The 18207-nt window shown below is 42.5% G+C and overlaps 1 protein-coding gene across 1 annotated transcript in view; it reads left to right on the top strand.

Annotated features, from left to right (window-relative positions):
* LOC309559495 (cytochrome P450 2H2-like) overlaps positions 1 to 18207 on the top strand; it is a 95005-nt gene that overhangs the window by 38256 nt on the left and 38542 nt on the right. Inside the window, exons 4-6 of the mRNA XM_082262769.1 lie at positions 9007 to 9167; positions 16869 to 17045; positions 17655 to 17796. Coding sequence (XP_082118895.1) covers positions 9007 to 9167; positions 16869 to 17045; positions 17655 to 17796 — 480 coding nt within the window. The remainder of the gene's footprint in view (positions 1 to 9006; positions 9168 to 16868; positions 17046 to 17654; positions 17797 to 18207) is intronic.

Below are 18207 nucleotides of genomic sequence, written 5' to 3'. Positions count from 1 at the left end.
CTGACAATTGCGCAGTCATGCAACACTGTACCCAAACAAAATTTACGTCCTTTTTTTCCCACAAACAGAGCTTTCTTTTGGTGGTATTTGATCACCTCTGCACTTTTCATTTTTTGCGATATTAATAAAAAAAGCGACTATTTTGAAAAAATAACAATATTTTTCTACTTTGACAGTTAAAAAATGTATTTAGCTACATGTCTTTGACAAAAAAAATTCTCAATGAGCGTATTTTTAACTGCTTTAAGACCGGAAGATTTTACCCCATTGCTGACCAGGCCATATTTTGCGATTCGGCACTGCGTTACTTTAACACACAATTGCGCAGTCGTGCGACGCTGTACCCAAATTAATTTGATGTCCTTTTTTCCCCCACAAATAGAGCTTTCTTTTGGTGGTATTTGATCACCTGTGCGACTTTTACTTTTTGTGCTATAAACAAAAAAATGCGACAATTCTGAAAAAATAACAATATTTTTCACATTTTTTTATATGAAATCCCCCCCCCCCCAAAAAAAAAATGTAAAAAATCAAAATTTTTTAACATTTTAGGCCAATTTGTTTTCTGCTACATATGTTTGGTAAAAAAAAAATCACAATAAGCGTATTTTGATTGGTTTGCGCAAAAGTTATCGCAGCTACTAACTGCAGGAAATTTGTATAATTTTTACTGTTTTTTTAAACTAGTAATGGCGGCGATCTGGCGGCAATCAGCGATTTTTTTTGCGGGACTGCGACATTGCGGCGGACAGATCGGACCCCTAACTGACATTTTTGACACTTTTGGGGGTACCAGTGACATTACTACAGTAATCAGTGCTATAAATATGCACTGTTACTGTAAAAATGACACTGGCAGGGAAGGGGTTAACTTTTATTGGTGATCAAGGGGTTAATGTATGCCTGGTGCTTACTGATGTGTGTGGGGGGAGGGGACTGTGTGACACAGGCACAGATCGCAGGTTCAGCTATGCTGAATCCTGTAATCTGTCCCTGCCTGTCACATAGGAGATCCGCCCGCTTTGTTTACACAAGCGGGCGGATCTCCTCACTCGATCCCCGACGATCGGGGAAGAGCGGCGGTGATCACTGCCTCTCCTCCACTGGCCCGACTCCAGCTGTGTCTTAATACAGCAGGAGCGAGCCACCGGCGGCACGCGCGTGCCGCCCACACGTGGTGGAATCCAGCGACGTAGACCTACGTTGCTGGACGATAACGAGCCACTTTGCCGCAGTACGCTCCGTATGAGCAGTCGGCAAGTGGTTAAACAACCCCTCCTACATAAGTTATATTAGTTTACCTGCAGTCTTCCCCTCTTTACGCCCCATCAAAACTGCAGATCATGTTAAAAACCTTTCTTCATCTGTCAGTAGCACAGGGAAGAGGGCGGAGAGACTGAAGTTACAGTGTGAGAGAGCTGAAAGTTGATTGGAGGAAAGGCACACACCACCCTCCACACAGCAGAAGAACTGTGTTCCGAATAGACAAGCTCTGTTCTGAGCCCTTCCCCTCCCTCCCTACACAAATGTATCTCATGTGTCAGGGAACCTTCTCAAAAGTGACTCATGCTGATAGAGGAACAAAACATCAGAGAGAAACGACACTCAGAGCTTTGGAGAGAGATAAGTAAACACTACAGATTCATGTGTTTTGTTTAAATTCCATGACTGGGGTTTACAACTACTTTCGGAATTTTTAACCTGTGTTAATAGGTCCTTAAGCCTAATTGTGAAGAAAATAAAACAGAACTATAGTAAGTTATGGTAGGGTTATCATCTACATTGCTGACAAAATGTGAAATGGCTTTCTCCAAAGATCTGTAAAAAATGTAGATGGTAAGATGGTATTGCTGTGCGTAAATTATGTAGGTCAGTTGGTGGACATGGACACAAACATATCAAGAATGTTGGTGATAGGTTAGAAGTGTGTCAGCCGCAGACCTGAGGAAATTAACAAGTGCAGTCAATACAAGCTGAAGTCTTGAACTAGAGAAGCAGGAATACAGGAGCACAGGAGATAATAGACATACTGAAGCATTGGATTAGGAGATGAATCTTCTTCTCAGATGGTGGAGCTCTGCAGAGAAGTCTGGAGTTGATTGATGTGGAAAGACAGGTCCTGAAGTGCCTGATTAAACAGTTAAATAGTGAGCTCATTGAAATGCTGGACAAGGATAGGATGTGTAGGTGCTATAACAATCAACAGGTAAAATCCATCCACACCTATACCTCCCAGTCTTGTGGATTGGAGAAGGCTGCAGTGCAAAGAGAGAGAGATAACATGGTGATAGAACTACACAGCGTTGCAGATCAGTTTTGCTGATATTAACATTCCCAACAAACAAAGAAATCAGGCAAAATTGCTAAATAGTTACAAATCTGTATTTTAAAAACAATATGACAAAACAAAAATGATGGTTGCTAAAGGAGTAAAGGCTGCCCACATAGCAAAGTGAATTTGCATCTAGCTTCGCCTCATTTATTAAGCACTTGCTAACCCGCTCACAGTAAACGTATTGTGAGTGGGTGGCACTGGCAGGCACAGTGATGTACTGGTACGTCACCAGGCACGTAGCTGCATGATGCTGTGACCGCTGTATTACAGCTGATCACTGTGCTCGGTACCCATCCAATCATAGAGATCACAAGATATTATGTGAGCAAACTGTCATGAATGGCTTTCATTCATTAACAGCTTGCTTTCTGTTGTGATGCTATGATTGGCCAACAACTATTACATGGTAACTGGCACCCTGTACCATATGATTAGCTGTAGCCAATCACACCATTTAAACAGTAAGCAAGCCATTGGAAAGCCATTCATTAAAGTTAAAATTATTACTTATTACAGTGATCATCACTGTTATAAACAATAATAGTGCACAAAATACCTCTGATGTTCCCCCACTTTGGTGACATTGAACTTTTTTGATAAATGACAATTTTTTTTTTTTTTTTACATACTGTCACCAGTCAGTATCCCTGATCACATCACACCAGTCAAATGATGATGCTGTAGTGCTGGTGACAGTATGTAAAAAAAAAAAAAAAGTGAAAAAAATCTAAACTTGATTTATTTTCTTCTCGTTCAATAGATTCTAACAAAAAGAATTACAGCTTTAAAAAAATTACCATGCCTCTTACTAAAAACTAGGGATTGGTGAACAGTTTGGACCGAGCATAAGTTTGGCCCAAACATCACTCATTCGGGTATTCTCCAAACACACACATTTTCCGTGCACTTAGCAGGATGTTTGCCTGCCGAGTGCACAGTCAATAGGTTGTTAAGGAGTGGGGCCGGGAAGACGTCTGCGGCATCCTTAACAACGGATGAGTCATCAGCTGTCATCAGACTTCCCCGCTGACTGCTGAATGAAAACAAAAAATTGCAGAATTTGCCAGCAATAGAAAATTATATATAAAAAAAAAAAAAACAACAGTGTGGGGGTCCCCCCAATCCATACCAGGCCCTTTGGGTCTGTTATGGATTTTAAAGTGAACCCCACTGCAAATTTTTTTAAAAAAAGGCTTGTGGTCCCCCCAAAATTCATACCAGACTTTTATCCAAGCATGCAGCCTGGCAGGCCAGAAAAGGGGGAGGATGAGCGAGCCCCCTCCCTCCTGAACCATACCATGCCACATGCCCTCAACATAGGGGGGGGTTCTTTGGGTACAGGGCCTCTTCCCCACAACCCTTGGTGGTGGTTGTGGGGATCTATGGGCAGGGGACTTATCAGAATCTGGAAGCCCCCCCAGATCCCAGCCCTCCCCATCTGAATGAGTATGGGGTAAATTGTACCCCTTAATTTTTACCAAGAAAAAGTATACAGACAGGAAGCAGTTTTTGACAATTCTGTTATTAAAAAAAATAAAAAAACAAAGGCCCCCAATGTAGATCCATCATCAATCACTACACCCGCCGCACCATTGAAGAAAAAAAATGCTCCGCCCTCCATGAAGGCTATCCACAGAATGCCTGCACCGCCGTGTGACAGTTCTTAAATAGGTAAGGGGCTGAGCCACCTGGTGGCACCGCCTACTTGTGACATCACTGACCCAGCATGCACCTAATGGTATGGTATAAAGATTTTTTTAAATATCGTTTTTAAAGGAAAAGTGATTTTGATTATGCTTAAAGTGAAACAATACCAGAATCTGCAATCTGGAAGCCCCCTTTAACAAGATGACCCCCAGATCCTGCACTCCCCTTATGTGAATGAGTATGGGGTTTATTGTACCCCTACTCATTCACCAAAAAAAATGTCAAAAATAAATAAAGACAGGAGACAGTTTTAGACAATTCCTTTATTAAAAAAAAAAATAAAAAAAAAAAACAATGTCCCCCAACATAGATCAATCATCAATCACGATGATAAGGGGCAGGGCCACTTGGTGATGTCCCTTGTTGGCACCACTTCCTCGTGATGTCACAAACCAAGCATGCACCGGTCGGTGATATCACAAGGGGCGGTGCCACCAGGTGATGTCACCAGGTGGCCCTGTCCCTTAACTATTTAAGAAATGTCAGGTAGAGGAGCAGGCATTCAGGGGTAAGCGTTCGTCACAGGCAGAGCGTTTCTAATTTTTTCAGGTCCAGTGCGGCACGCGTCGTAAGTGATGATGGATCTATAATTTTTTTTTTTTTATATCTTTAACCACGTAAGGACCGGAAGATTTTGCTGCTTAATGACAAGGCCCTATTTTGCGATTCGGCACTGCATTTATAACGGACAATTGCGCAGTTGTGCGACGCTGTACCCAAATAAAATTGGGTTATAAAAAAAATAAGCGACAATTTTGAAAAAAAAAAAAAAAAAACAATATTTTTCACATTCTGCTATATAACATTCCCAAAAAAAAAATTTAAAATCTAATTAAAAAAAATTGCAGTAAGCATATTTTGATTGGTTTGCACAAAAGTTATCGCGTCTACTAACTATGGGAAAGATTTATGTAATTTTTATTGTTTTTTTTTTACTAGTAATGGCGGCAATCTGCGATTTTTGTGGGCCTGCGACATTGCGGCGGACAGATCGGACCCCTGACTGACATTTTTGACACTTTTGGGGGGACCAGTGACATTATTACAGTAATCAGTGCTAAAAATATGCACTGTTACTGTAATAATGACATTGGCAGGGAAGGGATTAGCACTATGGGTGATCAAGGGGTTAAATGTAAGCCTAGGTGAGTGATTCTCACTGTGGGGGGGGGGGGGGGGGGTTGGGCTTCTTAAATGATCATAGAGACATGCGATCCTATATAGCAGGATTGCATGGTCTCTGATCATTGGAGGCAGAAGGACGGACGGCTGCGGCAGGCGGTTGTGTAGTGGTTAATAAAATAATTGTTAAAAACTGCTTCCTGCCTTTATTTATTTATCATTTTTATTTCTTTACAAACGTCAGTTTTGCTGCGGCAGGTTCTATACATGGTAGAGATGCACCACTTTACAGGTAGACTAAGGGGACCCCGCCCCCCCGCCCAGGCTCCTGTCAAAATTATTTTTTTTCTTAGTTTTTGTTTGCATTTATACATGTTCCCCAGGGCAGTACCAAGGGCCCCCATACCCTTTATTTGGCCAATAAATTGCATATAAGCCTTCAAACCTGGGACTTTTTTTCATTTTTGGGTCCCATAGACTTTAAGAGAGTTTGCGGCTCGGGTCCGAACTTTTATACTCCTGAACTCCTGTTCGGGAGTTCTGGTGGGAACCGAACTGGGTGTTGTTCAGCCCACTACTAAATACTTTGAACTGTCTATTTTCCAAAGGGGGTAATTTGGGAGGTGTAACGGATCAACCGGCACCCCGACTGGGTACCTCCGTTGACGGATACTCCTAGTGCTTCCCGAGGGCTCCAAGCACTCTACCAGACACCATAACCACATGAGACCCCACAAATCGCCGCAGCATGGTTGGGGTCTCGCTGTCTCCTACCCACCCTGGACCTACGACAAGACTCCAGATTCCAGTGGGTGAACCTCTCTTTCCCAAGAGAGTGAAGCAGGAGCAGGAACAAGCTCTTACAAGAGCTTAGTGATTATCCAAGGGAGTATGAAGAGCATAGAAATCCCTTGTAGCAGATTCCTCAATAAGAGACAGGACTCTAGATTGAGGGTGAAGTAGAACTCAAATTGTTTATTCAAACACATGCACAAAGAGCTATACACTCAGTGGCGGCTGGTGCTCAAAATTTTTTTGGGGGGGGGGCGCAAACAGAAAAATGTAATAGGAATTGCTTTGCGGCAAAAAACGCTGTAAAAAATTGCGTGACTTTGAGGTCGCAAAAGTGTGAAAGGAGCCTTCAGTAATTAAGGTATAGTGTGCCCCCTTTCATTGCAGAGAGACCAGCGTGCCCCCTTTCAATGCAGAGAGACCAGCGTGCCCCCTTTCAAAGCAGAGGGACCAGCGTGCCCCCTTTCAATGCAGAGTGTCCAGCGTTCCCTCTTTCAATGCAGAGTGACCAGCGTGCCCCCTATTAATGCACAGTGACCAGCGTGCCCCCTTTCAATGCACAGTGACCAGCATCCCCTCTTTCAATGCACAGTGACCAGCGTGGCCCCAATGCAGAGATCAGCGTGCGTGCCCCCTTACCTACCTGGAGCAGCAGCGGCGGCAGGCGGCTTCTTCTCAGTCCCAGTGACCGGCGGCGTGTCTCCATGAGTCCTTCCAGCAGCAGCGGCGGCGAGCGGCTTCTTCTGAGTCCCGGTGACCGGCGGCGCGTCTCCTTCCGCTCCAGCCTCCTCCTCGGCCAATGGCAAGGGGTTTGCCTTGCGGGCAATCAGGAAGCGTGTATCGTATGCGCTTCCTGATTGGCCAGGAGGAGGATCGGTGTAACAATAGCAAATTTTCATTCGCTATTGTCACACAATGGGTGGGCTCGGGACGCACTGCTTTGCGCCTCGGGACCACCCTTTGCATCGCCCTATTAGAGCCTCTGGCTCTAATCAGGTGATGCCAAAAAAAAAAAATCCCATTGAACTCCATGCGTCCGGCACCCCTGCATGCAGATTAGGGGGCCGGATGCATGGATTGGGGGGCGGCGCCCCTGCGCCCTAAATAGACCGGCCACCACTGTATACACTGTGGGACAATCCCCCCTCCCTCTTAGCAGCCAATCCACATACACATATACATCCCATAATAAGTTTATCTTTAGCCAGACAGAAACAATAGAACAATGGAATACATAACAAACCCCACCCCATCTCACTATCTAGCAAGGGTCTATGAGACACCCCTGCAATATTCTAGCAATCTGAAAAGTCAAACTATTCATCTTCATACATTTCCTGAGAGATATTGCTGACAAATATTACTGTCCCATCTGAAGCAATTCAAACCATTAATTATCTGTCTTTCAATCCCAGTGACGGTGATGTTAGGTACCTGTTAGGTAAAGTCCGAAGTGGAGATTGAGTGCTGAGGATTCAGGCGAAAACATAGTCAGAGAGATCAGGCCGGCAACAGATCGGGCAAATCGGTATCCAAACGTAATCCAAAGAATGGTCAGGCAGGCAGGCAGACAGAAGTCATGCACAATAGTCAGTCAAAGAGCATACAGAACACCCAGGAAGATATTTCAAAACAAACGGGCATTGAGGAACAGGAAGTGCTGCTATTTAAAGACTGGTTAAATTGTACTTGTAATTGTAATTGCAGCTGGCAGCAGGTGGAGCTAGTGAGTCCAAGGCAAAGCATCAGGCTGGAAAATCACTTCAAAAACACCAGAGCTTCTCTGTGTCAAAACAGATAAGGCTGCAAGCTATGAAACAGGGAACCTCCCGCTTCAAGGACACCCAGGTACATGACAGGTGAACACCGTCACAGGAGGTATTTGTACTGTCCTGGTATTTTAGGGCCTCAAGAAATGAGATTGATGGCCTTCAGTACATCAAATATATACTATAGTTTGTAGACTACTGTATGATTTTCACACAGATTAAATAATATACACTGATTTGGGTTATTTGTACCGAAGAAATATAGTAGACTACATTTTTAAATTATTTTTAAACAAAATCTTTGGTATTTTTCATTTATATAGCAAAAAAAAAAAACCTAGTGGTGGTTAAATACCACCAAAAGAAAGCTCTATTTGTATGGAAAAAAAATCTATATAAATTTCATTTGTGTACAGTGTTGCATGACCGTACAGTTGCCAGTTAAAGCGGAGTTCCGGTCACGAAAAAAATTTTCATCAAAAATACCCCCGGGACAGTCAGGGCTAGTAGATTCCACAATGGATAGCCTCTGTACTGTCCCGGGTTGCACTTACCTGCAAGAAGAATTACTTACCTTTAAGATTTCTTCTCCAGCGCTGCCATCTCGAATGTGGGCAGCTGAAGCCAGCGCGATCCTCTTCTGCGTCCTCTTCCGTCCTCTTTGGTCCCACGATGCACTGCACCGGCCCAGCTCGTCACTTCCGGTGCGGCGCTGCATTCCTCCACAGTTTCTGGGCATGCCCAGAAGCTGTTTAGCAGGGAATGCGGCGCTGCACCGGAAGTGACGAGCGGGGCCGGTGCCAGTGCATCGATTCCTGGGAGCAATGACGTTCAGCTCCCAGGAGTCATTGCAAGCCGGGAAAGAGACAACGCGGGCTGTGGCGCAGAGGGAGGAAGTGAAAGAAAGGTGAGTATAATTTTCTACAATAACAAGGTAAGTAAAAAAAAAAAAAAAAATTCGTAACTATCCATTTCTTTTTCAGGTGACAAAAAGGAAGCGGATGGCCACAAAATCGATATGTCGATTTTGTGGCCGGAACTCCGCTTTAAAGTAGCACAGTGCTGAATGGCAAAACATGCCCTGGTCATGAAGGGAGTAAGAGTGGTTAAGATATGTGAAAATAAACTTTGCAAAGTAAACATGCTCAGCTCCTTCAGTAAATGAGCCCCTCCTGATGTGTATTCTCTTAGTATTTACCCAAGGTCACAAAGGATTTTCTAAAATCTAGATATTGATTTTTGATATTAAAATGCTGAATGGTTCTGTTTGTGTAATGATAGATAAACCAATAAACCCGACTCACCTGTTACTACTGGCTGTCTCCAATGTCATCTGCTCTATTGTATTTGGAGAAAGATTTGGCTACGAAGACAAGAAGTTCATGACCCTTTTGACACTTCTTCAAGAATTTACGAGCCTGGTGAACTCCCGATTAAGCCAGGTAAATATATATATATATATATATATATATATATATATTATATATATATATATATATAGTTACATAGTTAATCATGTTGAGAAAAAGACACCAACCGACAAAAAAAAAAAAAAAAAAAACAGTATTGAAAACCCAACCATACAATCCCATATACACAATCCTATACCCACAGTTGATCCAGAGGAAGGAGAAAAACCCCCAGCAAAGCATGATCCAATTTGCTACAGCAGGGGAAAAAAATTCCTTCCTGATCCCCCCAGAGGCAATCGGATATTCCCTGGATCAACTTTACCTAAAAAAAATTTTAGTACCCACTTATATTAAGTACACACAGGAAAGAATCCAGGCCTTTTTTAAAGGATTCTAGTAAGCTAGCCAGGACCACCTCTTGAGGGAGTCTATTCCACATTTTCACAGTTCTTAAAGTGAAGAAATCTTTCCGTATTTGGAGACAAAATCTGTTTTCCTCTAGACGAAAAGAGTGCCCCTTGTCCTCTGTGTTGACCTTAAAGTGAACAACTTAACACCAAGTTCACTATATGGACCCCTTATGTATTTATACATGTTGATCATACCCCCCTTAATCTCCTCTTCAGAAGAGAGAATAAATTCAGTTCCTCTAATATTTTCTCATAGCTGAGCTCCTCCATGCCTCTTATCAGTTTGGTTACCCTTCTCTGCACTTTCTCCAGTTCCCCGATATCCTTTTTAAGAACTGGTTCCCAAAACTGAACTGCATATTCCAGATGAAGTCTTACTAATGATTTGTACATGGGCAAAATTATATCTCTCTCTCTGGAGTCCATGCCTCTGTTAATACAAGAAAGGACTTGCTTGCTTTGGAAATCGCAGCTTGGCATTGCATGCTATTATTAAGCTTATGATCTACCAGAACACCCAGATCCTTCTCTGCTATGGATTCCCCCAGTTCTACTCCCCCTAGTATGTATGATGCATGCATATTCTTAGCCCCCAAGTGCATAACTTTACATTTATCAACATTAAACCTCATTTGCCACATAGTTGCCCAATGAAACAGTGCATTGAGGTCAGCTTGTAAATTGGAGACATCCTGCAAAGAAGTTATTTCACTGCAAAGCTTGGTGCCATCTGCAAAGACTGAAATTATACTTTTAATCCCAGACCCTATATAATTTATAAAGATATTAAAAAGTAAGGGTCCCAACACTGAACCTTGGGGTACACCACTGATAATCAGAGTAAGAATCATTAACCACTACTCTCTGAATTCTGTCTTTTAGCCAATTTTCTATCCAATTACAAACCGATCTTTCCAAGCCAGTAGACTTTACCTTACACATTAGCCGTGTGTGGGGAACTGTGTCAAACGCTTTTGCAAAATCCAAGTATACTACATCCACAGCCACCCCTCTGTCCAAGGTTTTACTTGCCTCCTCATAAAAAGAAATCTGGTTTGTTTGACAACTTCTGTCTTTCATGAATCCATGCTGTCTGTTGCTTAAAATATTTTTTTCCAGCAAAAACTCATCTATGTGGTCTTTTATTAAACTCTCCATTATCTTCCCAACTATAGAAGTTAAACTAAACAGGTCTATAGTTACTTGGCAAAGACTTTGATCCTTTTTTAAATATAGGCACCACATTGGCCCTACGCCATCCAGTGGTACTATTCCAGTCTTTAACTAATCCCTAAAAATTAGAAACAAAGGCTTTGAAATTACAGCGCTCAATCCTTTTAGGATGTGTGAGTGGATACCATCTGGTCCAGGCGCTTTATCCACCCTTATTCTGTCTAAATATTTCTGGACCATATCACTTTTGAGCCATTGTGCCATTGTGGATCATTTGGGGCTGTGTCAATACCATCATCCAGGGGGTGTGTGTGATCCCTGCGCTGTCTGAGGTGGCCAGAGACTCCCTGCTGCAGCGCCACTGGGACTGATACTAAAGCAGTAAATGATATAATTAAAAGGGTAGTGGTGCGCTTCAGGGATTGGCTCTAATGGATCTCTATTTGGGTTGGTGGCAGTACACATCACTGAATTGTACACATCACTGCCACCAACCCAAATAGAGATCCATTAGAGCCAATCCCTGAAGCGCACCACTACCCTTTTAATTATATCAATACCATCATCATTATGGTCATGAGCTCCCCCATGCTCCTTTGAATATACAGAGCTGAAGAAAGTATTTAATACATTTACCTTCTCTTTGTCCCCAGTCACCCACTCCTGATTATTTTGTAAAGGGCCTACATGCTCAGACCTAACCTTTTTACTGTTAATATACAGTGGGTACGGAAAGTATTCAGACCCCCTTAAATTTTTCACTCTTTGTTATATTGCAGCCATTTGCTAAAATCATTTAAGTTCATTCTTCTTCCTCATGAATGTACACACAGCTCCCCATATTGACGGAAAAACACAGAATTGTTGACATTGTTGCAGATTTATTAAAAAAGAAAAACTGAAATATCACATGGTCCTAAGTATTCAGACCCTTTGCTGTGACACTCATATATTTAACTCAGGTGCTTTCCATTTCTTCTGATCATCCTTGAGATGGTTCTACACCTTCCTTTGAGTCCAGCTGTGTTTGATTATACTGATTGGACTTGATTAGGAAAGCCACACACCTGTCTATACAAACCTTCCAGATCACAATGCATGTCAGAGCAAATGAGAATCATGAGGTCAAAGGAACTGCCTGAAGAGCTCAGAGACAGAATTGTGGCAAGGCACAGATCTGGCCAAGGTTACAAAAAGATTTCTGCTGCACTTAATGTTCCTAAGAGCACAGTGGCCTCCATAATCCTCAAATGGAAGACGTTTGGGACGACCAGAACCCTTCCTGGAGCTGGCCGTCCGGCCAAACTGAGCTATCGGGGGAGAAGAGCCTTGGTGAGAGAGGTAAAGAAGAACCCAAAGATCACTGTGGCTGAGCTCCAGAGATGCAGTCAGGAGATGGGAGAAAGTTGTAGTAAGTCAACCATCACTGCAGCCCTCCACCAGTCGGGGCTTTATGGCAGAGTGGCCCAACGGAAGCCTCTCCTCAGTGTAAGACACATGAAAGCCCGCATGGAGTTTGCTAAAAAACACCTGAAGGACACCAAGATGGTGAGAAATAAGATTCTCTGGTCTGATGAGACCAAAATAGAACTTTTTGGCCTTAATTCTAAGCGGTATGTGTGGAGAAAACCAGGCACTGCTCATCACCTGTCCAATACAGTCCCAACAGTGAAGCATGGTGGTGGCAGCATCATGCTGTGGGGGTGTTTTTCAGCTGCAGGGACAGGACTACTGGTTGCTATCGAGGGAAAGATGAATGCGGCCAAGTACAGGGATATCCTGGACAAAAACCTTCTCCAGAGTGCTCTGGACCTCAGACTGGGCCGAAGGTTTACCTTCCAACAAGACAATGACCCTAATCACACAGCTAAAATAGCGAAGGAGTGGCTTCACAACAACTCCGTGACTGTTCTTGAATGGCCCAGCCAGAGCCCTGACTTAAACCCAATTGAGCATCTCTGGAGAGACCTAAAAATGGCTGTCCACCAACGTTTACCATCCAACCTGACAGAACTGGAGAGGATCTGCAAGGAGGAATGGCAGAGGATCCCCAAATCCAGGTGTGAAAGACTTGTTGCATCTTTCCCAAAAAGACTCCTGGCTGTATTAGATCAAAAGGGGGCTTCTACTAAATACTGAGCAAAGGGTCTGAATACTTAGGACCATGTGATATTTCAGTTTTTCTTTTTTAATAAATCTGCAACAATGTCAACAATTCTGTGTTTTTCTGTCAGTATGGGGTGCTATGTGCACATTCATGAGGAAGAAGAATGAACCCAAATGATTTTAGCAAATGGATGCAATATAACAAAGAGTGAAAAATTTAAGGGGGTCTGAATACTTTCCGTACCCACTGTATCTCAAGAATTTTTTGGGGTTTGTCCTACTATCTTTTGCAATCTGCCGTTCATTTTGAATTTTTGCGTCCTTGATTTCCTTTTTACACATTCTGTTATATTCTTTGTAACAATTAAACAATGATAGTGTTCCTTAATTTTTATATTTTTTAAAAGCTATTTTCTTTTTATCTATAGCTTTTTTAACTTTGGCCGTGAGCCACATACTGTAGGTTTAATTTTTAGGTTTTTAAACTTATTACCCTTGGGAATATACTTTGCAGTGAGTTTGCATAAAGTCTTTTTGAAAATTTCCCAAAATTACTGTGCTCATCGATGCAAATATTTCCTCCCAGTCTAAATCCTGGAGAGCAGCCCTCATCCTTGGAAAATTTGCTCTCTTAAAGTTAAGTGTTTTTGTATTTCCTGTATGCGTTTTTTGCTTACAGCTAATATTAAAGAAATCATATTATGGTCACTGCTACCCAGATGTCCTTTTATATGAACATTATTAATAAGCTCTGCATGGTTTGAAATTACCAGGTCCAACAGAGCATCATTTCTAGTGGGGGCCTATATAAACTGCACCATAAAATTGTCTTGTAATAGGTTTATACATGTTTGCCCTTTAACTGTTCTAGCAGTGCCATTACTCCAGTCAATGTTTGGGTAGTTAAAATCCCCCATTATTAACACTGTTCCAGCCCTTGCAGCCCTTTCTATCTGTGCCAGGAGCGGAGTCTTCACCTCCTCATTAATACTGGGAGGTCTATAACATACTACAATGATAATCCTTTTATTACTTACACCCATGTACATTTCAACCCATACTGCTTCAGACTCAGCACACTCTCCATCAACTAGGTCCTCTTTCACACTCACTTTGAGATCACTTCTCACATAGAAACAGACACCACCACCCCTCCATTTTACCCTGTATTTTCCGAAAGAGAGCATAGCCAGGAATATTAATAGCCCAGTCATGTGAAGAATGAAGCCAAGATTCAGCAATACCACATTAAGTCATAGTTCTCCTCATGCACCAGAGCTTCCAACTCACCTATTTTGCTTGGCAGACTGGCATTGGTAAACAAACACTTTAAATCATTATCACATTTGAACACTTATTTTGCATAGTTTTAATTTTGGTACCAATAGTACCATTTCCAATCGTTGTTTGTAACATGGGAACCTTCTTATCCTCTGTCATAACTCTCCCCCCATCTTTCCCCAATCCACCCAATAATAGGGGCTGACCCCTGTCTGACCTGTCTGCCCTATTATAATCTAATTCACCCTCCCTCCTCAATCCTAGTTTAAAAACTCTTTCAGCCTTTCCATAAACCTCTCCCCTAGTACAAAAGACCCCCTTCCATTTAGGTGCAAACCATCTTTAGCATATAGTTTGAACCCCAATGAAAAGTGAGTCCAGTGCTCTAAAAACATGAATCCGTCCTTCTTACACCAGGTCTTTAGCCATGCATTCAGCTCTCTAATCTCCCTCTGCCTTTCCTGTGTTGCGCATGGCACAGGCAATATTTCAGAGAATATCACCTTGGAGGTCCTTCCCTTCAACTGCAGCCTAGTTCAATAAATTGGTTCTTAAGGAGCCTCCACCTTCCATATATTCTGTCATTGGTTCCAATGTGGACCAAGACAGCTGGGTCATGCCCAGCCCCGTCCCGCCCAGTAATTTATCAACCTGGGTCACCACATGCCGGTCCCTTGCACCAGGGAGACATCAAACCATTTGGTTGAGGTGATCCTGGCGACAAATTATTCTATCAGTTCTTCTGATTATAGAATCCCCAATTACCACCAACTGTCTAGGCCTACCTACAGTCCCCTCACCCCCTTTACTAGACTGACTGCTCTCCCGGCTGTTAGGGATAGCAGTGACATCTAGGGCTGCCACCCCCACATCTTCACCCAACATGGCAAATCTGTTAGGGTGCTCAAACCCAGGGCTGGCCTTCCTTTTCTGTGAGCCCCTACCACTCCCTCTGACTGTATTAATCCATCTTCATACCTGATAAACCTGACTTACCCCTCACCCTCCCCATTAACCCCACTAGCCACCTGCTCAGCGAGCAGAGGACCCCTTTCAAGGTTGTCAGTTCTGCCCAGTGTTGCAATTTGCTCCTGCAGATCTCAAATGTGAGCTTCCAGAAGGACAACCTGCTCTCATCTGTCGCATCGGTATCCATCCTGGAGTGGTTGCTCCGTTATGGCATACATGCGGCACACTGTGCACTGCACAAAACCTTCAATATTGCTAGCACACATTTTCCCGGTTACAACAATAATTCAACTAATAGAAAATTTCAGATGTTACTTACAGGTCTGCAAAAAACTCCTGTTCAAATCGCCTGTTTTAAACTCTGGATTTTAACTTGCCACTTAGTCAAGTTCCACTTGCTCAGAGTTCCAGCAAGCAAAAAGGTGGCAAGCTCAAGAAAGAGCAAGTTCAAATGAGTTCAGCAGAAATTTAAATAGCACCTGAAGCACCTGTGACCAATTAACCACTCCCCTTAATTAGTAGTCTAAAGGCATGAAAGAAAGGAAGAAGAAGAAAAAAAAATATATAGTACGATTGTATACTGTATGTATACACACTACACCTATTTTAAAGCCATGCCATATTCTATAAATGTTAGAGAAAAATAAAAAAAAAGTTATGCAGATGTTGTACATTGATGTGGAAATTAAACCTGGTTCCTAGTGTTACAAAGTCTCTGTGCTTCAGTGAGTTCCTCATTTACCCTTTTAAGCATATCTAAACCCAAAAGCAAAAATTTACTGAATCGTACCAGTCCTTAGATGTGGTGACTGCATTCATTTTCCTTTTCCAGGCTAAGACCATTTGCAGCAAGTAGAGAAAATACCAGATGATCTTGCTTGACATGCAATGTCCTTGTTGCTTTTAGTGAGCTGAAAAAAGCATACACATCTTTAGCATTCTTGTGTAAACTATTAATCACATCAAACCACAATATACTGTAATGGAGGTGAACATGTTTAACATCCAACCTTGGTGACAACTATGGCTCCTTCCATAGTCAGATATCATCAGAGTGATACAGATAGAGACATTAGACTATCCAACTGAGGATAGGTGATGTGGATTTCCAGGAGAAAAAAAAGTGTATCTGCGCTGTGTCTGGGGTTGATGATGTCACATGCCAATATCATGTGGTCTACCTGGTCTCCCCCTATTTGGCTTGTGTAGACCTTTTCACAGGGGGTAAGGGTATGGATTATTTGCCACCTTGCTCTTCTTTGTGATGTTGACCTGCAGTGCACATCTGGGCCTTTACCCAGTAAGTCAACACTACACTAGGGTACAGGTGCTACCACTGGGGACGAGAGGAGGAACTCACCAGCAGATGGTGGACTGTAGGAATTTACCAGTAATGCAATGCTAAGGTCTGATAAGTACAGTTTAGGAAGGGGAGAGTTTTTGCTAGAGGTAGTTTTTATAATGGGGTGGGATACTGTGTTGGGAGGAGGGAAGAGTTTTTATTTGGGAGGCACTCTGTGTTTTACTTAATTTTAGCCTCCACACTCTGCATGTTATGCACTCTTGGCACAGAACAAAGTAGACTCAGGACTTTTTAAACCATGCTCTTTAAGCCCATCACCCGCACCCCCCACCCCCACCCCCCACTGTTTTAGCACATAATTTCAAAAGATAGCAATAGGTTAGCAATAGACAGAAAAACTCTGAATATCGGAGACAAGTTCAGTATGTTTACAATGTAAGGAAGATGTATTGCCCATTATTTAACAACTCAATTAAAACTTTGTCGCAGCTTCTTAATACGTTCCCAACCTTAATGAGCAATGTACCTGGTCCCCACCAGAAAATGTTTCAAATTTTTGAAAAGCTTAAGAAGTTTGTGGTAGAAATGGTGGAATCTCACAAGGAGACATTGGATGAGAACTGCCCTCGTGACTTCATAGATTGCTTCCTCATAAAAATGGAAGAGGTGAGTGTGATTTGTATCTCTTGGTCTAGTATCTGATCTCTTTTCTAATGCAGTGAATGTTTTAACAGGTTATTTCAGCTTTTACTGCATGCCTTGTAAGAAGTACTAAATGCCATTTGATGACATACTGTACAGTGTACATACAGTGCTTTTGTTATAGATTCTAGGGTAGTTGGCCGCTTTTACAGGAACTCCTGACCAGTGAACTGATTGATTGTTAATATGTAAGAGCTCTAGTAAAAGGTTCATGATTAGTACAATGACTTTGCCTCATGCCAGATATCTAAACTATTGGGAAGGACAACCTACTCACATCTCGGGCGTTTTTTCGAGTCCCCACGTGCCTGATCCTGCCAGGAAGCCGACACTGCACACCACTTATCACAGAGAGTGAGACATTTCCTGATCTGTGCATCTGCGGATTGGGAAATATCTCACTGCCTATGATTAGCGGAGTTCAGTGTCGGCTTCCTGGAGGGATCGGGCACGTAGGAACTTAAAAAACGAGCCAGGATGGGAGTCTTATTAAACATTAGTGGGTACTTACTTGTATTGTAGTAGCCTTATGTTCCATTTGTTTGCTAGCATGACTTTGTAAATATTTTTCAGGAAAAGAACAATCCAAAAACAGAATTTCATAGGGATAATTTACTAGGAACAGTAATTGACCTGTTCTTTGCCGGAACTGAGACTACAAGTGTAACACTGCAATATGCCTTCTTGATACTACTCAAATACCCCGAAATACAAGGTAATGCAATCTTTTCCTACCAGAAAAATAAAGGTGATTGTCCTTTCTAGACTGAAAAAACTAACTTTGAAATGCATAAAGAGAGCATAACCTGCCTGCTGAGTAAGGACCTGTGTTATTTTGCTTGCTTCAGATGAGATTTGCTTTCCTATACAAGCCTATTGGAATGCAAAATCTGCTTGAAGCATGTCAAATGCGGATCAGGAGGAGGTCTGCAGGTCAGCTGTAGGTCAATTGTACCTGTCAATGAATTCTGATGTCATTGACACAAGTCCAGTACAAAATTCATCTGTTCATCCAGAGATTCCTGGACTGCATTAGTTTACATCACAAGCTGTAGTCTGGTGATGCTGGAATACAGCTGCTGGTGAAGTTGGAACACACTGCTTTGCTGCAAGTCACACACAGAAA

Source organism: Pelophylax lessonae, assembly GCF_965119305.1.
Source record: "Pelophylax lessonae genome assembly, chromosome: 7".
NCBI classification, from domain to species: domain Eukaryota; kingdom Metazoa; phylum Chordata; class Amphibia; order Anura; family Ranidae; genus Pelophylax; species Pelophylax lessonae.
Note: the sequence above shows the minus strand (reverse complement) of the source record. Positions and strands in the feature narration are given on the sequence as shown.